This window comes from Oncorhynchus kisutch, linkage group LG9, assembly GCF_002021735.2.
Source record: "Oncorhynchus kisutch isolate 150728-3 linkage group LG9, Okis_V2, whole genome shotgun sequence".
Taxonomy (NCBI): Eukaryota; Metazoa; Chordata; class Actinopteri; order Salmoniformes; family Salmonidae; genus Oncorhynchus; species Oncorhynchus kisutch.
Genome location: NC_034182.2, coordinates 24582813 through 24608909, shown reverse-complemented (window position 1 = coordinate 24608909; position 26097 = coordinate 24582813). Strand labels below are relative to the sequence as shown.

The following is a 26097-nucleotide window of genomic DNA, read 5'->3' as shown; positions in this document are numbered from 1 at the left end:
GTTACCATGGCTTCAAACATCGCTGTCGGTGATGTCGAATCCAGCGTTTTTAGCTTCAGAGTTATTCGTTAGTGTTCTGTAGCTGTACCGTTTCGTAGTTAGATGTACTTTCTCTTTTAAAAAACGGAGCCAGTGGCTTGTGCGTGAGTATCAACAACATACGCTGTGACATCGTTGCGTGAGACCAGTCATTGAGTACAGCCATGTGTAACCCTACCCACCAGCCTACTTGGTTGGAGGTCAGTACCAGGTATCAAACGAGGCTGGATATATCCCGCTTGGTTCCAGGAATCAAGCGGGCCATGGGCAAGTGGGAATGAAATAGAGGAACCGTGATATTCACAGCAAGGCACGGCCCTGCAGTGGAAAAACATCATTAGAGGCTAATAGCTGAGTACGTTTGTTTTACTGTGGAGAGAGAATACAGGGCCGGCCATCGACATTCTCATCAAGTCCAGTTTGGAGCCCCAGCACTAAAATCAATGTTCAATCCACTAATTGAATTACACTGAATTACAGTGTGACGTGTGTGTCAGCATTCCCCCTCTATCTCTTTCTCTCCAGGAGGTGTATGTCAGTAATGGTAATTCTCTTGAACATTCCAGCCTGACAGCAGTATGATAAGGGATAGAAAGGTGTGGCTCACACATACACACACAACAGAGACCAGGGTCTCTCTGTCTATCCGGAGAGGAACATGCGCAAGTGTGTCATCAACATGTGATAGGCTGTGTTTGGGAGGGAGGGGTCTTGGAGATGGGTGGGGGGGGGGGTGTCACAGATTATAAGGGGTTAGGGGGTTCGGGGTGTTAATGGGATGGGGGTAAGGAAACTCCGGCCCCCAGGCGTCTCACAGGAGGGGCTGGCTTGCTGCCTGCCTCATCAGCCATTCTCTGTCATCTGACAACAGGATCAGGGTGGGAGGAACACTCATCTGTTCCCCTCCTCTCTTTTTTCCTCTCTCTCTCGCTCTCCCTCTCTTTGTGTATCTGCCTCCTCCCCATTATTTTCTCTCTCTCCACCTCTCCCATCCCTCTCTCTCTCGCTCTCAACACACGTGTTGTTTACAACCTCTCCCTCTATTCTCTTATCTCTCTTTGCCTTTCTGTTAAATGACATTACCGCTGACTACCTGGTTCATTATCAGCTGATTACATTGTCAGTTAATATACAAATGTTGAGCGATGATGGTAGTGAAAATGAACAGTAGTGTGAAGGAGAATGATGGTGGTGTGTGTGTGTCAGATTTCTGCCAGGTGGAACTGCGTCTGCTGGCTCACCTCTCGTCAGATCCTGAGCTGCAGAGGATCTTCAACAACCCACAGGCCGACGTCTTCACCATGCTGGCCTCACAGTGGTGGGTCTCACACACACACACACACACACACACACACAAACTGTCTCGCAGTGGGGGGGTACCACAGACAAACACAGTCTCTCAAACTCTGACACACAGACACACAGTCTCGCAGTTTGTAGTATCTCACACACACACTAATATGATATTCACGCATCTCACAAAGTTTTGCCTCTCATTTCATAGTTCTATGACCTCTGATTTCCTCCCTGCTACACTAGCTAGTTTCCTCCTCTCTGTCTGTCTTTTAGTTGTACTCAACAGGACTGCTTTGGGCATGCTCAGTTCACACACCACTCAGCCGTTTGGGATGAGCCTATCAACCCAGACACACACACTCATCCACAGAGCCTCATACCGTATTCCCACGTTCACACTCTCTCACACACACACACAGCCCATCAGTCTGCCCAAACCGCAGCATCACTTCAAACGCTCGCAGCCTTGTTGCCATGACTACAGCAGCAACCGGCGTATGAGGCTCCTTCCTCTCTGTCAGGGCACCCCCAGGCCGATCGCCGCAGTGATTACACTTTTTGAAATGTGTGTGTTAAATGTTAAAAAGGGACCCTGTGGTGAGAAAAACAAGGGAGTCCATTAGAACTGTTAGAACCCTCTGTCAGAACACTGTTAACCCACTGAAAGAACTGTTGGTACACTGATAGAACTGTTGGTACACTGATAGAACTGTTGGTACAATGATAGAACTGTTGGTACACTGTTGGTACACTGATAGAACTGTTGGTACACTGATAGAACTGTTGGTACAATGATAGAACTGTTGGTACAATGATAGAACTGTTGGTACACTGTTGGTACACTGATAGAACTGTTGGTACACTGATAGAACTGTTGGTACACTGATAGAACTGTTGGTACACTGATAGAACTGTTGGTACACTGATAGAACTGTTGGTACACTGATAGAACTGTTGGTACACTGATAGAACTGTTGGTACACTGATAGAACTGTTGGTACACTGATAGAACTGTTGGTACACTGATAGAACTGTTGGTACACTGATAGAACTGTTGGTACACTGATAGAACTGTTGGTACACTGATAGAACTGTTGGTACACTGATAGAACTGTTGGTACACTGATAGAACTGTTGGTACACTGATAGAACTGTTGGTACAATGATAGAACTGTTGGTACACTGATAGAACTGTTGGTACACTGATAGAACTGTTAGAACACTGTTAGATCTTTTGGAACGCTGTTACAACTGTTAGAACACTGTTAGAACTGTTAGTATACTGTTAGAACGCTGTTAGAACTGTTAGTATACTGTTAGAACTGTTAGATCTGTTGGAACGCTGTTAGATCTGTTGGAACGCTGTTAGAACTGTTAGTATACTGTTACAACTGTTAGAACACTGTTAGTATACTGTTACAACTGTTAGAACTGTTAGTATACTGTTAGAACTGTTAGAACACTGCTAGAACGCTGTTAGAACTGTTAGAACACTGTTAGAACTGTTAGTATACTGTTACAACTGTTAGAACACTGTTAGTATACTGTTACAACTGTTAGAACACTGTTAGAACTGTTAGAACGCTGTTAGGACACTGGTAGAACTGTTAGGACACTGGTAGAACTGTTAGAACGCTGTTAGGACACTGGTAGAACTGTTAGAACGCTGTTAGGACACTGGTAGAACTGTTAGAACGCTGTTAGGACACTGGTAGAACTGTTAGAACGCTTTTAGGACACTGGTAGAACTGTTAGAACGCTTTTAGGACACTGGTAGAACTGTTAGAACGCTGTTAGAACTGGTAGAATACGGAACTGTATTTTATCTAACGGGTGGCATCCAGTCTAAATATTCCTGTTACATTGCACAACCTTCAATGTTATGTCATAATTACGTTAAATTCTGGCAAATTAGTTTGCAACGAGCCAGGCGGCCCAAACTGTTGCATAAACCCTGACTCTGCGTGCAATGAACGCAAGAGAAGTGACATAATTTCACCTAGTTAATATTGCCTGCTAACCTGGATTTATTTTAGCTAAATATGCAGGTTTAAAATATATACTTCTGTGTATTGATTTTAAGAAAGGCATGGGTGTTTATGGTTAGGTACAGTCGTGCAACGATTGTGCTTTTTTCGCAAATGCGCTTTTGTTAAATCATCCCCTGCGTTGCATCGATTATATGCAACGCAGGAAACACTAGATACACTAGTAATATCATCAACCATGTGTAGTTAACGAGTGATTTTGATTGATTTATTGTTTTTTATAAGATGAGTTTAATGCTAGCTAGCCACTTACCTTGGCTTCTTACTGCATTTGCGTAACAGGCAGGCTCCTCGTGGAGTGCAATGAGAGGCAGGTGGTTAGAGAGTTGGACTAGTTAACCGTGAAGTTGCAAGATTGAATCCGGGAGCTGACAAGGTAAAAAATCTGTCGTTCTGCCCCTGAACAGGCAGTTAACCCACTGTTCCTAGGCCGTCATTGAAAATAAGAACGTGTTCTTCACTGACTTTAACCGGACAAATCGGTGTCCAAAAATACCAATTTCTGATTGTTATGAAAACTTGAAATCGGCCCTAATTAATCGGCCATTCCATTAATCGGTCGACCTCTAGTTAGAACACTGTTAGAACGTTGTTAGAATACTGTTAGAAAGCTGTTAGAACATTGTCAGAACGCTGTTAGAATGCTGTTAGAACGCTGCTAGAATGCTGTTAGAACGCTGTTAGAATGCTGTTAGTATACTGTTAGAACACTGTTAGAACTGTTAGAACGCTGCTAGAACGCTGTTTGAACACTGTTTGAACACTATTAGAACGCTGTTAAAAGTGTTAATAACACTGTTAGAACGCTGATTGAACACTGTTTGAACACTATTAGAACTGTTAGAATGCTGTGCTTCTCCACCTGCATTGCTTGCTGTTTGGGGTTTTAGGCTGGGTTTCTGTACAGCACTTTGAGATATCAGCTGATGTACGAAGGGCTATATAAATAAATTTGATTTGATTTGATTTGTTAAAAGTGTTAATAACACTGTTAGAACGCTGTTTGAACACTGTTTGAACACTGTTTGAACACTGTTAGAACGCTGTTAGAACGCTGATTGAACACTGTTTGAACACTGTTAGAACACTGTTAGAACGCTGATTGAACACTGTTTGAACACTATTAGAACTGTTAGAATGCTGTTAAAAGTGTTAATAACACTGTTAGAACGCTGTTAGAACGCTGATTGAACACTGTTTGAACACTGTTAGAACTGTTAGAATGCTGTTAAAAGTGTTAATAACACTGTTAGAACGCTGTTAGAGCGCTCTTTGAACACTGTTTGAACACTGTTAGAACACTGTTTGAACACTGTTAGAACACTGTTAGAACACTGTTTGAACACTGTTTGAACACTGTTTGAACACTGTTTGAACACTGTTTGAACACTGTTTGAACACTGTTTGAACACTGTTTGAACACTGTTAGAACACTGTTAGAACGCTGTTTGAACACTGTTTGAACACTGTTTGAACACTGTTTGAACACTGTTTGAACACTGTTAGAACACTGTTTGAACACTGTTTGAACACTGTTTGAACACTGTTTGAACACTGTTTGAACACTGTTTGAACACTGTTAGAACTGATAGAACACTGTTAGAATTCTGTCTAGAATAGATAAATACTCTGTCCACCAGGTGGTGCTGAGCACTTTTAATTTGACTTTAGCCCCAACCATCTGACTCCACCATTTGACAGCTCTGTGTGTGTGCGCATGCGTGAAAGAGAGTGTGCGGGCCGGAGGTACTACAGATAAAACGGTTTGAAAGTCTGTCCCTGGGGCTACATGCAATGAAACTAGGAGAGAGAAATAACAGGTAGAGATGGAGAGAACAGATAGAGAGAGAGAGAAAACAAAGAGGGTGAGAGGACATGTATAGAGACAGATAAACCAGAGAGAGAGAGGGTATAACAGAGAGAGAGGGTGTATGCATGGGCCCATGTGTGTGTGCATGTCTCTGTGCATCTGTGTGTGAGTATGTTCTGTGATGTGATGTTGCAGTCCCTTGTCAGGCCCTTTGGGACTCTCACTTTTCAGACAGAGGAGTTGCACTCCAGTAGGACTTCCTTACATAACGTCTCTCTCTCTTTCTCCCCACCCCCTCTCTCTTCCCCTACTCTCTTCCTTCTCTCTCTGTCTCTCTAGGAAGGGTGTGAGTGAAGGAGAAGTGAGTTCAGAGGATAGAGAGCATGCCAAGCGTATCGTCTACTCTGTGGTGTATGGAGCAGGTGAGAAGAACTACCCACATGACTCAGTTAGTTAGCCACATCACTTCAGTTGCCCTTAACCAGGGAAAGAGAGAGTGGGAGAGGAAGAAAGAGTGGGAGAGGAAGAAAGAGAGAGAGAGTGGGAGAGGAAGATAGAGAGGAAGAAAGAGAGAGAGAGTGGGAGAGGAAGAAAGAGAGAGAGAGTGGGAGAGGAAGATAGAGAGGAAGAAAGAGAGAGTGGGAGAGGAAGAAAGAGAGAGAGTGGGAGAGAAAGAGAGCGAGTGGGAGAGGAAGAAACAGAGAGGGAGAGTAGTGGCGTGGGTAGTAGGGTGATGGTAATGATAGCAGTTTAATGATGGTGTTGGTAGTAGTAGTAATGATGATGGTAGTTGTAGTACTGATGTAATGGTGAAGATGACAGTTATTTAGTTATAAGTTAGTTATAGTTTCATTTTCCATGTTTAGCTTTTTATATTTCTTACATTTCTACTATATTGTTGTTATTTTTGTATTCAGTTTTGTATTATTATTTACTACCATTTTATGTAATTCTTTGTTATTGTTTATAATTTTATTACAATGTATATTGCAAACATTGTTGCTTTGGCAGTATTGACACAATGTTTTTCATGCCAATAAAACAGCTTGAATTTGAATTTGAGAGCGAGAGGAGGAAAGAGAGAGAATGGGAGAGGAAAAAACAGAGAGGGAGCAGGAATGTAGAAAGGGCCCGTGTTGCCTAAGTATGCCTTCTTCATTTGTGGCCCGTTTAATGCTCACACACTCGCACACGCAACACATTTCCCTGCTGTAGCCAATGGAAACTATTTCAAAACGCTGGCCCCGTGACCATAGGTTTCTAACGTGGAGGGAATGTGCATCGTGAAAGTGTAATGTGTAATGTGTCTGTGTGTGTAAGACTATTCTGTATCTGGGTCACTTTGCATTGTCTGTTATGTATTTCTAGCCTGTTGATTAACAGCCTGTTATATGAGTGTTGTTGTTTGTGTGAGACTGAGTCACACACTCTGCTGCTGTATCTGGACCTCACTGTTGGCTCACACTCATCAAGAGACACACACACACACAGCCTTGTACAACTAACCTTGTGGGGACACACGATTCAGTCCCATTCAAAAATCTAATTGTCCCCAACCTTTACCTGTAAACCTTAACTTAACCTTAAACCTAACCCTAGCCCCTAACCCCAACCCTAAACATTCATTTTAACCTTAACCCTATACCCCTGAGAAATCGCATTTGACCTTGTGTGGACTAATAAAATGTCCCCTGTTGGTAAAATGTTTGTAAATGTACTATTCTTGTGAGTATAGTTAAACATGTCCACACACACACACACACACACACACACACACACACACACACGTGCGTAGCAGTAAGGGAGCCTTCAGGCTGTGCTGTCAGGCAGGCAGTAGTAGAGGATTGGGAGACGTTGAGAGGTTGTGATGGCTGGCAGTGGTCTGTCAATGTTAGTGTGTGTGTGTGGCTGGCTGACTGACTGGCTGGCGTGAGTCGACAAGCCTCTCCCGTCCGCAGTTCAGAGATCAGACGAGTGCAGTATCATTGCCCGGAAACCACCACTCAGACTCACGCACACAGTTACAGCTCTGACATGTATGGGTGTTTGTCTTTTCACAGATGAGTGCGTTCAGTGACAAAGGGACTTGATGATGGATTATTCTTTGGTCTTTCAATGACATGTTTCATTATGACTGTGTGTGTGTGTGTGTGTGTGTGTGTGTGTGTGTGTGTGTGTGTGTGTGTGTGTGTGTGTGTGTGTGTGTGTGTGTGTGTGTGTGTGTGTGTGTGTGTGTGTGTGTGTGTGTGTGTGTGTGTGTGTGTGTGTGTGTGTGTGTGTGTGTGTGTGTGTGTGTGTGTGTGTGTGCGTGTGTGCGTGCGTGCGCGCATGGTAGAGAGGGAAGGAAGCCTCACGGCTGATTTGAATGTTTTTAATAGCATAAGACGTGATACATTGTGTATCTGTCGTCAATGAGGATAAGAGAAGCTGAGAAAGGAGGAGAAAGACACAGGGAGGAAAGGAGAGGGGGTTAGTGGAGTGAGGGAGAGCGTTCGTTTTCAGCGTAGACAGCCTAGGCCTTCCTAGTGGCTCGTCTCCTTGGTTACGGAATACTAAAAGGAAGCTTTCTCCCGGAGACAATAATCAGGCAGAGGGAGAAGAGGAGGGGGAGGGGAGGTATTGGCCATGGAGACAGACGCACACACAAATGGGTCAGAAGAGAAAGAGGCCAAGTGTTGACTGTTGCACTCTGGGAGAGGGACAGGGGGAACGAGAGAGGAAGAAAGAGAGAGAAAAAGAGACGGAATTGGAAAAGAGGTGTGGGGGAGAGAAAGAAAGAAAGAGGAGAGAGATGGATGTGGAGGAGAGAGAGAGAGAGATGGATGTGGAGGAGAGAGAGAGAGAGAGATGGATGTGGAGGAGAGAGAGATTGATGTGGAGGAGAGAGAGAGAGAGAGAGATGGATGTGGAGGAGAGAGAGATTGATGTGGAGGAGAGAGAGAGATTGATGTGGAGGAGAGAGAGATTGATGTGGAGGAGAGAGATAGAGAGAGATTGATGTGGAGGAGAGAGATAGAGAGAGATGGATGTGGAGGAGAGAGAGATTGATGTGGAGGAGAGAGAGAGATTGATGTGGAGGAGAGAGAGATTGATGTGGAGGAGAGAGAGAGAGAGATTGATGTGGAGGAGAGAGATAGAGAGAGATGGATGTGGAGGAGAGAGAGATTGATGTGGAGGAGAGAGAGAGATGGATGTGGAGGAGAGAGAGAGATAGAGAGATGTGGAGGAGAGACAGAGATTGATGGTGGAGGAGAAGGAGAGAGAGAGATGTGCGTGAGCAGTAACGAGGCTGGAGGGTCACACAGGACTGACCTCATTCAGCTGGTATGTGTTTTAACGTCCCATCCGAAAGACGGCACCCTAAGGGCAATTTCCCCTTCACTGCCCTAGGGCAGAGGGAGATCCACCTACTGGCCCTCCAACACTGCTTCCAGCAGCATCTGTCCTCCCATCCAGGCAGCAACCCTGCTTAGGTTCAGAAGCAAGCCAGCAATGGGATGCAGGGTGGTATGCTGCTGAAGGGAAATAACATTAGATTTGAGCATTTGTGGTCTCAATTTACCTAAAATGTATCATTGGTGTTCCCACTCCTACTGGTGGTACAATGTTATCATAGTCATTGAGCTACCATATTACAGATGTAGGATCTTAATTTGAGCCAGTTTGCTACAGCAGGAAAGTAATGCTGAAGCAACAGGAAATGTGAATGATCAAGTCAGAAATGTCAGAGTGGAAATTACAAAATTCAGAAGCCTTTTGAAATGGAGACATTTTCTTTTTTACAGCCAAATCTCTATTTTTGATGTAACTGGCATCTTATAGGATGGTCCAGACACCTTTTTTGTGATTTCATTTGTTTTTGAGAAAATCAGCACTGTGTCAATTACCTCTATCTCGTACTCGCCTGTACACGCTCACACACTCTTTAGCGTGCACGCGCACGCACACACACACACACACACACACACACACACACACACACACACACACACATCCAAACTGCACTGATACATACTGACACTCACACAGAAGTATATGATTTTCACAAACAGACCAACTCCATCTCTCTGTGTGACATAGAGCTGCCCTCCCCCAAAACACACTCACACTATCCCTGCATGTTCACACTCTCTCCCTGTGTTTCCCTGGGTGTGTGTGTGTGTAGAGGGCACGGGGGACACGTCCACCCAGGCAGGGGCCCCAGACTGGCACAGATTTGGGGCTTAGCGCTTGTCTCCGCTGGGCCAACTGCCCCCTCCTGCTGCACCCATCCCTGGCGCTCCCTCTGTCTGGCAGAACATTATTCATCACCAGCCGCGCGTTAACCCACAGAACACAGACACACACACACAGTGCCACGGAACACACACACGCTGTGAATAAACACACTGTGAACACACAAACACAGTGCTGCAGAACACGGACACACACGCAGTCTGTGAACACAAATATACACAAACATTCTGACCCTATGAACACACATACACGCACAGGCTCACATACTGAGCACACAGAGCCACGACTCTCTCGACTCGAATCTCCTTTGGGCCAGAGCTAGGGTGGAATGGCCGATAGTGATCTCTGCACTCACATCGTAGATAGGGCAAGCAGTCAGTGGCATTACTTTGAGATGATTTCCTGATATAACTTTTTCTATATATTTACAGTACCAGTCAAGAGTTTGGACACACCTACTCATTCAAATCAAATCAAAGTTTATTTGTCACGTGCACCGAATACAACCTTACAGTGATAATGCTTACTTACAGGCTCTAACCAATAGTGCAAAAAAGGTATTAGGTGAACAATAGGTAAGTAAAGAAATAAAACAACAGTAAAAATACAGGCTATAAAAGTAGCGAGGCTACATACAGACACGGGTTAGTCAGGCTGATTGAGGTAGTATGTACATGTAGATATGGTTAAAGTGACTATGCATATATGATGAACAGAGAGTAGCAGTAGCGTAAAAGAGGGGTTGGCGGGTAGTGGGTGGCGGGACACAATGCAGATAGCCCGGTTAGCCAATGTGCTGGTGTCACGATGTTCGTAGCAATGGTCGGACCAAGCACAGCGTATGTTGAGTTCCACTTATTTGAATGAAAGTGAAACTAAGCAACGACAAAAACAAATTAACAATAAACTAAAAACGAACCGTGACTAAAGAGATGCTATGTGCACTAACTCAAAACACATACATTCAATCAATATCCCATAACCCACAGGTGGAAAAATGCAACTTAAATATGATCCCCAATTAGAGACAACGATGACCAGCTGCTTTTAATTGGGAAGCGTAAAAAGAGGGGTTGGGGTGGGCACACAATGCAAATAGTCCGGGTAGCCATTTGATTACCTGTTCAGGAGTCTTATGGCCTGGGGGTAAAAACTGTTGAGAAGCCTTTTTGTCCTAGACTTGGCCCTCAGGTACCGCTTGCCATGCGGTAGTAGAGAGAACAGTCTATGAGGGGTGGCTGGGGTCCAGGGTTTTTCTTAATTTTTTACTATTTTCTACATTGTCCAATAATAGTGAATGCATCAAAACTATGAAATAACACATATGGAATCATGTAGTAAGCAAAAAAGTGTTAAACAAATCAAAATCTATTTTAGATTCTTCAAAGTAGCCACCCCTTGCCTTGCTGACAGCTTTGCACACTCTTGACATTCTCTCAACCAGCTTCATGAGGTAGTCACCTGGAATGCATTTCAATTAACAGGTGTGCCTTGGTAAAAGTTAATTTGTGGAATTTCTTTCCTTCTTAAAGCGTTTGAGCCAGTCAGTTGTGTTTTGACATAGTAGGGGTGGTATACAGAAGATAGCCCTATTTGGTAAAATACCATGTTCATATTATGGCAAGAACAGCTCAAATAAGCAAAGAGAAACAATCATTACTTTAAGACATGAAGGTCAGTCAATCCGGAAAATTTCAAGAACTTAGAAAGTTTCTTCAACCATCAAGCGCTTTGATGAAACTGGCTCTCATGATGACTGCCACAGGAAAGGAAGACCCATAGTTACTTCTGCTGCAGAGGATAAGTTCATTAGAGTTACTAGCCTCAGAAATTGCAGCCCAAATAAATGCTTCACGGAGTTCAAGTAACAGACACATCTCAACATCAACTGTTCAGAGGAGATATTGTGAATAAGGCCTTCATGGTCGGCTGTAAAGAAACCACTACTAAAGTACACCAATAAGAATAAGAGACTTGCTTGGACCAAGAAACACGAGCAATGGACATTAGACCGTTGGAAATCTGTCCTTTGAGTCCAAATGTGAAATTTTTGGTACCAACCATCGTGTCTTTGTGAGACGCAGAGTAGGTGAACGGATGATCTCCGCATGTGTTGTTCCCACAGTGAAGCATGGAGGAGGAGGTGTGATGGTGTGGGACGTACTTTGCTGGTGACACTGTCAAAGATTTATTTAGAATTCAAGGCACACTTAACCAGCATGGCTACCACAGCATTCTGCAGCGATAAGCCATCCCATCTGGTTTGAGCTTAGTGGGACTATCATTTGTTTTTCAAGAGGACAATGACCCAACATACCTCCAGGCTGTGTAAGGGCTATTTTTGACCAAACACACTTCCAGGCTGTGTAAGGGCTATTTTTGACCAAGAAGGAGAGTGATGGAGCACTGCAGCAGATGACCTGGCCTCCACAATCACCTAACCACAACCCAATTGAGATGGTTTGGGATGATTTGGACCACAGAGTGAAGGAAAAGCAGCCAACAAGTGCTCAGCATATGTAGGAACTCCTTCAAGACTGTTGGAAAAGTATTCCAGGTGAAGCTGGTTGAGAAAATGCCAAGAGTGTGCAAAGCTGTCATCAAGGCAAAGGGTGGCAACTTTGAAGAATCTAAAAATATATTTTGATTTGTTTCACACTTTGGTTACTACATGATTCCATATGTGTTATTTCATAGTTTTGATGTCTTAACTATTTTTCTACAATATAGAAAATAGTAAAAATAAGAAACCCTTGAATGACTAGGTGTGTCCAAACTTTTGACTGGTACGGTACATAATTGTGGTACAAATGTTGTATCACTATGCTATGGTATATGGCAGGGGTATTCAAATTTGGACCTTGGTGGTCCAGAGTACTGTTTGTTTTCTGTTCTACCGGATAAGTAATTGCACTCACCTTGTGTCCCAGGTTGAAATCAGTCCTTGATTACATATACACATTATTTTTTGTTTGTTGTATTGTTTGTATATCACATTTGGGTGAGTGTCCTTGTCTGTCAGTGTACCAGTGTTTTGTTACTTGTCATGTTTTTTGTGGACCCAGGAAGAATAGCTGCTGCCTCTGCAAAAGCTAATGGGGCTCCAAATAAATAGAGGGGAATGGATAAAACTGGCATTGAATGTGGGCGATATATGTTATGGTTGTCTGTCTCCCCCAGGTAGGGAGCGTCTGTCGGGCATCCTGGGTGTTAGTGCTGAACAGGCCAGCCACTTCCAGGACAGCTTCCTCCACACCTACAGAGAGGTCCAGACCTTCATACACACCACCATCCAGCAGTGCCACAAACGAGGTATGTGTGTGGGGTGGGGGTGGGGGGGGGGGGGGCTCACTCTGTGTGTGTCTTTCTGTGCGTATGGGTGGATGCGTGTTTGTGGGAGGGAGGGATCCACTTTGTGTGTGCATTGGTGGGTGAGGAAAAATATGTGCTTGTATTGGCAGGACTGAGACAAACTGCCTGTGGACGGGGAGGAAAGAGGTTGGTGGTGTAATGGTTCAACTAGGACACTCGATATATCCTGGCCGATATGTCTACACAGTACACCTGAGACTGTAGCACTGCGGCCTAGAGTCAACACACACACACTCCCTGGTCTCGGCACTCTCAATCACACTGAAAACATTTAGTTCAGGCAATAAGGCCAATCGACGTCTTTGAACGCTGAAAACACCTTTTACAGCTTAAAACTCTGATATGGAGGAAAGACGTTGGTTGGTGTGACTAAGATTTATCAAGAATGATTCAGGAATACTTAGCTTTTCTTGCGTCTTGTGTTCATTGAGATTGACCTGCCCCCTAAACACATGTTCTGTGTTATCCTGATATCTTATATATTGATACTTTTTACAGTTGGAACATTTTGAGAAAATATTCTGATAAAAATTCTTATCGTAGTCAGTTAAAATATGCAGTTCAAGTTTAAACTTCTAGAAAGAGTATAGCAGAGAGTGTCTCTGTCACAGTGGCATAACAGCCATCGACCCCGACACGCACTCTGTCACCCGTGGCAACCAATCACCGTTACTACACCCTCTTCATCTCTAAATGAGCCGAGCGCAACGGAATGCTCGTGAGACGCCACACAGATAGCCACAAAAATGCTGTAACTGAGCATGCTCACTGGGGACCCGTGTAATGTCGCCCGGAACGGACCGTTTTAATTTCAGTCATCGCTGTGGCGCCACTCCTGGGATTTATCAGCCTCACCTGTCAGGGCTGGAGCTCTCTCTCTCACACAAACACACTATCTCTCTCCCTAACCTCTTTCTCTCTCACTGTCTCTCTCTCTCTCACAAACACACTATCTCTCTCCCTAACCTCTTTCTCTCTCACTGTCTCTCTCTCTTTATTTTTCTCCTTCTATTTCTCTCTTTTTCCCTCCTCTCACTCTCTCTTTCTCTCGCTTCGTTCTCCCTAACTCTCTCTTTCTCCCTCTATCTCTCTCACAGCCTAACAGAGATTTCAGTTGATCAATAAACATCTCAGCTTGCAATCTGCTCTAGCTAGGCCCAAGAGACACGTGTGTGTGTGTGTGTGTGTGTGTGTGTGTGTGTGTGTGTGTGTGCGCGTGTGCGTGTGTGTAGCCATTTTCTCTAACTGAATATAGTGCTATCTAGCAGTGCATGCCTCTCATCAAAGCAGAATTGTTGATTTATACTCTGATGTTGAAATTAGCTCTGGCCCCATTTCGCACTGGCATCCTCCTTATTTTCCATATACTTCCTTAGCCATCACACACTATCAGGGAGGTCCCCAAAGGACAAGTGTCATACCTATACTTCTAAAGACATGATGAAGGGAAGAGGAGGAGGTGGCGGGGAGCTTTATATATCCAGTACCAACAGGGGAAATTAAAAGAGAGAGAGAGAAAATAGGACAAGTCATCAAGAGGACACAGTGAAAAGGGGATTTACAGATGCATCTTCAGTTCACAAACACTGATGTGTAATAGATAGTAAACCTACACACACACACATCAAGAGACTGTCCATCTTCACAGACTTCACTGCCTCCGCGGCCAAGAAATTAGCAGCGTTTGACAACGCAAAGCGGCTTCTGCACACCTGTCCGGGAGTAAAGTTTGGCCTCTTCTTCCCAGCCGAGCTGAGGATCATGCTACCGAGCGGAGCTCTTCACAAGTTCAACGACCCGACCGCCGCAAACTTTATCTAGAACTTGAAGGAAACTGCTCCCCCGGCCTGACCGGAGCAACGAGATGGACACTTAGCCTATCTGCAGTGCAGCGTTTGATATGTAAGGCCCAACACATGGAGCCTACTACAGTGCCTTTTAGTGTTCTATTTGCCTGATACGTACATTCTCCTCGTCGTCAGCTGAAATAGTAAGTCTTAATTAAAATAAAAAATCTTAGATCTTTCTTCACTGTTTTCTGTGTGGGCTTGTGAAACAGGTCCATTTTTATTTTGATGAGTGACACTAGATCGGCCATAAGCTGTCATGCTGCCTATGTTATTTGATTTAACACCCTGTTGTTACTTTACTTGTCACTATTGGTAAACTGTGCTTTCTATAGTTTTTGTTGTTGTTGTATATACAAAGTATGTGGACACCCCTTCAAATTAGTGGATTTGGCTATTTCAGCCACACCCGTTGCTGACCAGTGGTGGAAAAAGTACTCATTTGTCATACTTGAGTAAAAGTAAAGATACCTTAATAGAAAATGACTCAAGTAAAAGTGAAAGTCACCCAGTAAAATACTACTTGAGTAAAAATCTAAAAGTATTTGGTTTAAAATATCTGATACTAAAATAAGTATCAGAAGTAAATGGAATTGCTAAAATGTACTTAAGTATCAAAAGTAAAAGTAGACACCATTAAGAAAAAAAAAAAGTTATATTAGGCAAACCAGACGTCACAATAAAACATTTGTAAAAAAAAATGTTTTTTTAAATTAAATGTTAAAAAATGGACAGATAGCCAGTGGCACACTCCAACTCTCAGACATAATTTACAAATGAAGCATTTGTGTTGAGTCCACCAAATCAGAGGCAGTAGGGATGATCAGGTATGTTCCCTTGATAAATGTGTGAATTGGACCATTTTCCTGTAAAAATGTAACGAGTTCTTTTGGGTGTCAGGGAAAATGTATAGAATAAAAAGTACATTATTTTCTTTAGGAATGTAATGAAGTAAGAGTAAAAGTTGGCAAAAAGATAAATAGTAAAGTACAGATACCCCAGAAAACTACTTAAGTAGTACTTTAAAGGATTTTTTACTTATGTACGTTACACCACTGCCGGTGTATAAAATCGAGCACACAGCCATGCAATCTCCATAGACAAACATTGGCAGTAGAATGGCCTTACTAAAGAGCTCAGTGACTTTCAGCGTGGCACCGTCATAGGATGCCACCTTTCCAACAAGTCAGTTCGTCAAATGTTTGCCCTGCTAGAGCTGCCCCTGTCAACTGTAAGGGCTGTTATTGTGAAGTGAAAATGTCTAGGAGAAGCAATGGCTCAGCCGCGAAGTGGTAGGCCACACAAGCTCACACAACGGGACCACTGATTGCTGAAGCACGTAGCATGTAAAAATTGTCTGTCCTCGGTTGCAACACTCACAACCGAGTTCAAAACTGCCTCTGGAAGCAATGTCAGCCTAATAACTCTTTGTCGGGAGCTTCATACAATGGGTTCAATGGCTCGCCGTCATTGGACTCTGGAGCAGTGTAAACGCGATCTCTAGAGTGATGAATCACGCTTCACCATCTGGCAGTCCAATGGACAAATCTGGGTTTGGAGGTTGCCAGGAGAACACTACGTGCCCGAATGCATAGTGCCGACTGTAACGTTTGGTGGAGGAGGAATAATGGTCTGGGCTAGACTCCTTAGTTCCGGTGAAGGGAAATCTTAATGCTAAGGCATACAATGACAATCGACGATTCTGTGCTTCCAACTTTGTAGCAACAGTTTGGGGAAGGCCCTTTCTTGTTCCAGCATGACAATGCCCCCGTGCACAAAGGGAGGCCCACACAGAAATGGTTTGTCGAGATCGGTGTGGAAGAACTTAACTGGCCTGCACAGAGCCCTGACCTCAACCCCATCGAACACCTTTGGGATGAATTGGAACGCAGACTGCGAGCCAGGCAAAATCGTCAGTGCCCGACCTCACTAATGCCCTTGTGGCTAAATGGAAGCAAGTCCCCGCAGCAATGTTCCAAGCTTTCCCAGAAGAGTTTAGGCTGTTATAGCAGCAAAGGGGGGGACCAACTCCATATGAATGCCCACGATTTTGGAATGAGGTGTTCAACGAGAAGGTGTCCACATACTTTTGGTCATGTAGTGAAATTGTCACCACGCTCCACTTGGTAAGAGTTTAGCCTAGCTACTGTAACCACTATGTTTCCTGGAGCGTATTTAGGAGCTTGTGTACTAGCATGGGATGCGCGGGTCTTGTTTGGGAAGACACTTCAACTGATGGGAGGTAGTTCAACTGTTTTCTTGTATGTCAAGTTTGGTCTTCTGCTAATATTTAAATTAATTTAAATTAAAGAATGATGACTCAACAACCTAATTTAATAGGGTAGTCGGCTGGGAGTATACTTACATGTTCTAGTTGGAACTGTAAATATTTGAACCAACCAGTCAAACGTGGTAGAGTACTTCAGCATCTTCAACATCTGGAAACACCGTTTGCTTTCTTACAAGAGACCCATCTGAGAGTTTCTGATCACTTTAGAATGCAGAAAGGTTATGTAGGCCATCTTTATCAAAGTAAAGGGAGAAAAGCTGCAATTTTCATACACAAATTGGTGCCTTGTGTCAAATCATGTCACATACTACTTTTGAAAGAAAACAGAGGGAAGGCAGACTGAACTGACAATTCAAATTTTGTACGCTACCTCACCATCCCCAAATGTGTACAGGGATCGACTCTCTTTACACGCTGAATTCGATACCTTGTCAGCAGGCCTCGTGACATACTCACTGTGAGTATGGCGTCAAGGGAAGTAAATTGCTTTCTCATCAACTTTGCCAGGCTTCCTCTACTCACAAAATGGCTCAAATTCAAACGCCCGCAGGTGCAACAATCGATCCCCAGCTAATAAATAATCAGTTTAAGGACTTCTATGCATCTTTATACACTTCTGAACATTTTGATAAATGTTGTAATACTCTAGCTGCCCCTACTATTGATTCAGTTGGGCTGCCAACTTCCATGTAATTCAGTACTGGATGCGCACAGATGCCCCACATGTCATTCCAGCATGGTTGAAGATAGAGTATTTCCCCCTGTATGCCATTCTCATTGGCTGCTTTGGCAAACTCGCCTATTAACTCTGCTATTTCAGGTTATACCAGAACCATTTGAGTAAAAACCACTCTCAAGATCTGGAACCAGTTTAGACGTCACATTGGATTGCAAACCTATTCATTAAGGGCCCCTCTAATCAGAAATCACGTTTTCTCCGTCCATCGATAGTAGATGGAGCCTTCGCCGTTGGGTTTAACCTTGGCATCAAATCCTTCAATGATTTGTATGTCGACGGCACATTTGCAACAACTCTCAGCTAAATTCCACCTTCCCAATAGTCATTTCAATAGATAGAAAGGTGCAACTTTATCCGTGACATGAGTAGTACTGGTGCATTTTGCTCCTCCTACTGTCATAACATAACATTATTCTTGTATAATGGCAAAATATAAATCAGACTTTGTAGCCTTTTTGAGTTTGTTGTGGCAAGAAGGTTGATTTTACTTCGGTGGAAATCGCCCTCTCCTCATTTTGTGTGGATTAAAGATGTCTTACACTTTAGTAAATTGAAAAAGATAGCATTTGTCCTATGGGGTTCTTTTGGCAAATTCTACAGAATGTGGCAGCTTTTCTTTACCTACGTAGAGACACTGCAATTTCTCTCCACAGGAAACGGCCTGTTCTTATCTGTCTTTGTGAGTGTTTAATATTAGCCTGACTTTGAATCAGTTTGAAGACCAGCTGTGTTTTTCTTTTCCTTTGTTGTTGTTTTTAATGTACCTTTTGTTATGAAAGTATTATTTTAAGTATTTCATATTTTTTTATTGGCATATACATTCCTACCTCCTTTAAAAAAAAACATTTCCATGTTATATTTCAATGTATAAAATCACATATGCAGTATATTTCAATCATTGTTTACACTGAAACAGAAAGAAATCTCAATAAAAATACTTGAAAAAAACACGTTTTTTAAAGAAAGACACTAATTAGATAAATAAATGTACTGATTTCAAACACTGGTCGTCAAACTAATGTATACCAATATATAAACATACACAATCCTGTTTGTTCTTATAAGACATTCTTTGAAAATCATGCAAAGTTATATTAATGAATATGACATGTCCTGACATGCTACACACAAAGCATTAAGAACACCTTCCTAATATTGAGTTGCACCCCTCACCTCCACAGGGAAGCTGGCACATGTTGACTCCAATACTTCCCACAGTTGTGTCAAGTTGGCTGACTGTCTTTTTGGGCGGTGGACCATTCTTGATACACACGGGAAACTGTTGAGGGTGAAAAACCCAGCAGCGCTGCAGTTCTTGACACAAACCTGTGCGCCTGGAACCTGCTACCCGTTCAAAAGCACTTCAGTCTTTTGTCTTGCCCATTCAACCTCTGAATGCCACACATACACAACCCATGTCTCGAGGCTTGAAAATATTTTTTTAACCTGTCTACTCCCCTTCATCTACACTGATTGAAGTGGATTTAACAAGTGACATCAATAAGGGATCATAGCTTTCACCTGGATTCACCTGGTCATGGAAAGAGCAGGTGTTCTTAATGTTTTGTACGGTCAGTGTAAACACGCAAGCCTCATTCATGGCTCCAACACAGTCAAATGTAAACATTCACACCCATGCACATTCCTATGTATGACCATCACACTATCCATCCGTGACTCTATGAATGAATGTTGACAACCAGTTAGCCCCTTTACATGCTTGTCATTATACCCTAGACCAATAGGTCACATTCCTGTAGGCCAGGTCACGCGTGTAGCCCCCGCTGTATGGGGTGAAATAATACAACCGACACACACTCACTGCGAACACACATGCTATGAATGAACACACACTCACTGCAAACACACACAAACACATTACAGAGGGTCATTCTGTGTGTATGGCTGTGGATTACCTCACTGTGTTCCAGAAGGATTTTCCTGTAAAGCCTGGGGCCTTTGTCTAATACTGGAATGCACTAGGACAGACATGCCTGACGTGGGCACGTGTGGGTGGGTGGGTGAGTGCGGGTGTGTGGGAAGTCTGAGTGTCAGGGATGGGAAGTTTGAGTGTGTATGTGTGTGTGTGTGTGTTTGCCACCCAACTAGTTTACAATGCTGTTATGACAGGGGACTGTGCTTACTGGAGTTAAATAAATGCAGTCATGCCATCTGTTTTTCCCCATTGAAATTCTTGGTCCGGCCGTCAAACAGTGTAACATGATTTTTTTGTTATATACATTTTTGGGATATAAAAAAAACACTTTCATGTGTAAAATGAATCGAATAAAAGCAAGATATAACATATGTAGAAAAGATAATGGACAAACAGTATATATTTTTTAGGCCGTAGCAGCGAATACTGAGTTTTCAGCCCCGCCCCTCTGGAAACGTCTTGCTCAAAGCTGTGGATATGGATCAAGTTCTGCGCATGACTTATTTTACACACACAGCACCCTTCACACGGTTCTCTCTTTAATCACCCTCTTCTGAACCATGATGATAGAGTAGGTCTCTACATCATATTTCTGCACAGCTGAAATAAAAACCCTGTGGTGATTTGAACGAGCATTCAAGGCTACATTATGAAGGCTACATTATGAAGGCTACATTATGAAGGCTACAATGAAGGCTATATAATGAAGGCTACATTATGAAGGCTATATAATGAAGTCTACATTATGAAGGCTACAATGAAGGCCACATTATGAAGGCTACATTATGTCTGTTGTAACGGATATTGCGGTTGAACTACACATTGCATTGGAGCAAAACAATCTGTATTTTGTGTGATGTTGTAGGCTAATCTTTATACTTGCTGCCATATCTTAGCTACTAATCAGAGTTGCTGAAAAAGAACGCTACTACTTTGACTGCTTGTCTGCCTCCTGCTTAGCCAATGTTTGCAATGATGATGAAAAAATAACATATATTTGTTAATTAGACTGCATGTCTAACCCTTTGATATTCTGCTTAGATAGCTGCATTATGAAAGCTACAATGAGTAGCCTTCAAAATATGCTGACCTCTTGACTTTATCCATTTAGTTTTACGTTACAGCCTTATTCTAAAATTGATTAAATGCTCCCCCCCCCCCCCCCCATCACTCTACACACAATACCCCATAATGACAAAGCGAAAACAGATTTTTAGACATTTTTGAAAATGTATGTAACAAAATAAATATCAGAAATGCCTTATTTACGTAAGTATTCAGACCCTTTGGTTTGAGACTCGAAATTGATCTCAGGTGCATCCTGTTTCCATTGATCATCCTTGAGATGTTTTTGCAACATGATTGGAGTCCACCCGTGGTAAATTCAATTGATTGGACATGATTTGGAAAGGCACACACCATAAGGTCCCACAGTTGGCAGTGCATGTCAGAGCAAAAAACAAGCCATGAGGTCAAAGGAATTATCCGTAAAGTTCAGAGACATAATTGTATCAAGGCACAGATCTGGGGAAGGGTACCAAAAAATGTCTGCAGCATTGAAGGTCCCCAAGAACACAGTGGCCTCCATCATTCTTAAATGGAAGAAGTTTGGAACCACCAAGACTCTTTCTAGAGCTGGCCGTCTGGCCAAACTGAGAAATCGGGGGAGAAGGGCCTTGGTCAGAGAGGTGACCAAGAACCCTATGGTCACTCTGACAGAGCTCCAGAGTTCCTCTGTGGAGATGGGAGAACCTTCCAGAAGGACAACCATCTCCACCAATTAGGTCTTTGTGGTTGAGTGGCCAGACGGCAGCCACTCCTCAGTAAAAGGCACATGACAGCCCGCTTGGAGTTTGCCAAAAGGGACCTAAAGGACACAGACCATGAGAAACAAGATTCTCTGGTCTGATGAAACTAAGATTGAACTCTATGTCCTGAATGCCAAGCGTCACATCTGAAGGAAACCTGGCACTATCCCTATGTGCTCCCGAGTCGCGCAGCGGTCTAAGACACTGCATCTCAGTGCTAGAGGCGTCACTACAGACACACTGGTTTGAATCCAGGCTCTATCACAACCGGCCCGTGATTGGTTGTCCCATAGAGTGGTGCACAATTGGCCCAGCGTTGGCCGGTGTAGGCCGTCATTGTAAATAATAATTTGTTCTTAACGGACTTTCCTTGTTAAATAAAGGTTAAATAAAATTGTTGTGGCAGCATCATGCTGTGGGGATGTTTTTCAGCGACATGGACTTGGAGACTAGTCAGGATCGAGGAAAAATGTATGGAACCAAGTACAGAGAGATCCTTGATGAAAACCTACTCCAGAGCGCTCAGGACCTCAGACTCAGGGCAAAGGCTCACCTTCTAACAGGACAACGACCCAAAGCACACAGCCAAGACAACGCAGGAGTGGCTTCAGGACAAGTCTCTGAATGTCCTTGTGTGGCCCTGCCAGAGCCCGGACTTGAACCCGATCAAACATCTCTGGAGAGACCTGAAAATAGCGGTGCAGCGACGCTCTCCATCCAACCCGACAGAGCTTGAGAGGATCTGCAGAGAAGAATGGGAACAACTCCCCAAATACAGGTGTGCGTCATACCCAAGACACAAGGCTGTAATCACTGCCAAAGGTGCTTCAACAAAGTACTGATTAAAGGGTCTGAATACTTATGTAAATGTTACATTTCAGTGTTTTATTTTTAATACATCTGCTAAAATGACTAAAAACCTGTTTTTGCTTTGAAATTATGGGGTACTGTGTGTAGATGGATCAGGGAGAAAAACAATTTAATCAATTTTATAAAAAGTCTGTAAGGTAACAACATTTGGAAAAGGGGTCTGAATACTTTCCGAATGCACTGTAACTGCATTGGGGCAAGAAACAATCTGCGAGTTTGTACAAACACGTTGATCTTTTGTGTACAACATGTAAATAGCTGCATGTGGCCTAGCTCCCCTCCTGAAAAAAAGAACATGAAAACTTGCTTATGTTTAATAGTTTACTGAGACATGGAATGCAGTAGTTGTTGACCATGTCCTTAGTGTAAAACATGAAGTGTGTAGGCTACACCAGTCAAAGGCGTTCATCACCAATCAAAGCAGCACTGAGCAGCAGGTGCGCAGCAGCTACATTTTTAAAAAATTGTGCACATTATTTATTTTTTTGCCGCATAAAATCGGATTTCCAGAAAATCCGGAACCACAGCCACTCTGTAATTTAAAAAAATATATATAATCTTTGAGAACTAAAAATAATCACCAAAATAAAAGCTTGACAATTTAAAAAACAATGAATTTAGCAGTATTGAGTTTGTTATTATGTTTGAGCAAAAGAACACAGCATTGTGTTCTATGCAAAATGCATAGAATTGCAGCAAATTAGCTTTAAAACTGCAAAAATGGATCCCAGCTCCATTAAGAAATGTGAAGAATTGCAGGAAATTGACTTAAAAATACCAGCATTTCTCTACACAGCCAAAATGTTCTCTAAAATTCAGCCGGGCCAACCACACCCATTGCAACTACTGCGCCCACCACCTAAGCCCCCTTTTGATCCAGAATAAAACCTGTTACAATACCAAACACATCATCCTTCCTCATACCTTTCAATTGCAGTGTAAATAACCTCTAGTACTGTACCTGTGTGTTGTTGCCTAGGTTACGTGGTGTCTATTATGGGCCGGCGAAGGACACTTCCTTACATCCACTCTACAGACTGGGGAGTCCGCATGCAGGCTGAGAGACAGGCCGTCAACTTTGTGGTCCAAGGTAGTGTGGAGGGGACAGGTGTGTGTGTGTGTGTGCGTGTGCGTGTGCGTGTGTGCTTGGGTTAACTTCTCTTCTGGCTTTCTGTTTCTTCTCTCTAGGGTCAGCTGCTGACCTGTGTAAGATGGCCATGATCCGTATCTTCTCTCAAGTCTCCTCCTCCAGCTCTCTCTCCGCCAGGTTAGACCAAGACTTCATCTCAAATGGTACCCTATTCCCTATATAGTGCACTACTTTTGACCAGAGCCCTATGGGTTCTCGCCATTAGTAGTGCACTATCTACAGAATAGGGTGCCATTTGAGATGTAACCCAACTTTGCCTCTCCTCACCCTTCTCTTCCTCCTGTTCTCCATACAATAATGGGCCATTTTCATTCCAGGAATTGACTTTCAATTTATCTTCTGAGTTCAAATTGAATCTACCAGCCCTGCTGCCAAGATTATCTTTCCCTTCCTCCATCCTTCCCTCTTTCCCTCCCTTTCTATCTCCCTCCATGCCTTCCCTTCCTTGCCCTCTCTCTCCCTTCCCTCCGCTCATCCCTCATAATCATAGCTCAGGGTCATCAAGTCACTCCACATCATTCACTTACCTTGCCGCAATCATCAGTTACAACCACTCATCTTTCTCTTTTTACCCTGAGTGCTCTCTCTGACGCAACCCACGTGTCTTCTCTCAATCTTCTCTACTCCCTCCCTCTATTTCTTATTTCGGGAGGCGGTGTTTTCTTCTCTATTCCTTTGTCTCTCTCACCTCTTGTCCCCTTTTCTTTCTTTCTCTCTTTCTTTCTTTCTCTCACTATCTCTTTATGTATTATGTCCTGTTCAGGCTGATAGCTCAGCTCCATGACGAGCTGCTCTACGAGGTGGAGGACTCTCAGGTGGGGGAGTTCGCAGGTGAGACATCACACAATCACACAAAGGTCAGACGTCACACAATCCCCCTCTTCTCTCCGGGTCATCCACATGAGATATAGAATCTTCACGCTTCATCCTACTTCAACTCATCAGAGATATTCATATGTGGTCCTGTGTGGCTCAGTGGGGTCCCGTGTGGTTCTGTTGGTAGAACATGGCGCTTGCAACACCAAGGGTCATGGGTACGATTCCCGCTGGATCCACCCATACAAATGTATACACACATGAATCTAAGTTGCTTTGGATAAAAGCGTCTGCTAGATGGCTTGTATTGTATTATGTATTAGTATGTGTTTCTGTCTGTCCCTTTGTGACACAGTGTTGGTCAAGAACACTATGGAGTCCCTGCAACACATCGATTGTCTGGGAGTTCATCTCAAAGTAAGTGAATAGGACTAAAGAACTAAAAGTAAAGAAAAGTTTTTTTAATTTTAATTTTATTTGTACTGTGGCAGTTGTGTGTATTTAATTTGCTGATATTGTCAACCAGGGAGACTGGTTAACTTAACCTATCGTTATGCTGTGTTTTATTCTAAAGGAAATAGCGCCGGTCGCTAGCTGAGATATGTGCTTCGCCTTTATTATCTTCAGTAGTTCACAGAGAGACTAGCAAGGAATCTAGCTAAGTTAGCTTAGCGTAGGCCTAGTATGTGTTTTATTGATAAGGTAGTAGCTACAGTAGCTAGCAAGGAAACTGCTAAGTTAGCTTAGCGTAGGCTTAGTATGTGTTTTATTGGTAAGGTAGTAGCTACAGTAGCTAGCAAGGAAACTGCTTAGTTAGCTTAGCGTAGGCTTAGTATGTGTTTTATTGGTAAAGTAGTAGCAACAGTAGCTAGCTGCTTCCTGTCTTGCTGTGTGACAGCGGGAGGCCAGGTGAGTGATGATGAGACCCTGAGAGAATCTAGGTCAGTGTGGTGCTACGCACACGCTGATGTCACACACACACACCTCTTCTCCACACTCCTGCCAATGCTGATGTCTTATACACGCTTACATACACACAAATACACCTCAGTTTGATGTCCCCCTCCCCCACCCGGTGTGTTTTACCCAGGTCCCCCTGAAGGTGGCGGTCTCAAGTGGCAAGTCCTGGGGCTCCATGTCCGAACTACACCTCCCCCAAAAATCTCTCCCACCCTCTTCCTGAGTCCCTCTCTCCATCTCTTACTCTATCTCTCTCCCTCATTGTGCTGCATCTCCATCGCTATGGAAACCAGGCAGCTGCAGCTCCTCCAAGCTCCCAATTCTCCTTCTCGCTCCCTCTCTCTCTCCCTCTCTATCCAATTTTCTTCCTCACACACACACACACACACCCCTCTCTCTCTCTCTCTCTCTCTCTCTCTCTCTGCCCGTATCAGGGGGCAACGGCAGGAGCCTCCCACTGGAACGCATCAGTTTCTTTTTTTTCAACCTCCATTTTGTGGAATTGTAGTCCTCCTCTCTTCACATTTTTCTGTTCTCACCCCTCTTCTTTAGATTTTTGGTTTCTGTCTTCCGTTGCCAAGGCAAAACCACACTTTGAGAAATTTGTTTGGCACTGTTGCCTTTTTAAAAGTATTTCTCAACTAAAGTAAATATACCTCATTAGCTAGATAACAGTCAGAGGTTTTTTTTGAAGGTTCTATACTGTTTGATTGTATTTATTAACTGATATCCTGTCTGAATGTCCTATTATTGCATTAATTGTCAAGTAAAGCTGGACTCATCAATGTATTTCTACAATAAAGTGAAACAATCTAGTCTTTGCATTTCTTTAATAAACTTATATTTTCTTTATTAAACCTCTCGCTCTTCTCCCATTGGA

General features: G+C 43.3%; 1 protein-coding gene across 1 annotated transcript in view; it reads left to right on the top strand.

Moving 5' to 3' along the window:
• The window catches only part of poln (polymerase (DNA directed) nu), a 37761-nt gene extending 11729 nt beyond the window's left edge, over positions 1 to 26032 (top strand). The window contains exons 3-10 of the mRNA XM_031832217.1: positions 1246 to 1357; positions 5533 to 5615; positions 12610 to 12741; positions 23271 to 23381; positions 23480 to 23558; positions 24205 to 24272; positions 24613 to 24674; positions 25348 to 26032. Coding sequence (XP_031688077.1) covers positions 1246 to 1357; positions 5533 to 5615; positions 12610 to 12741; positions 23271 to 23381; positions 23480 to 23558; positions 24205 to 24272; positions 24613 to 24674; positions 25348 to 25440 — 740 coding nt within the window. The 3' untranslated portion in view covers positions 25441 to 26032. The remainder of the gene's footprint in view (positions 1 to 1245; positions 1358 to 5532; positions 5616 to 12609; positions 12742 to 23270; positions 23382 to 23479; positions 23559 to 24204; positions 24273 to 24612; positions 24675 to 25347) is intronic.
• The last annotated feature ends 65 nt before the right edge of the window (positions 26033 to 26097 follow it).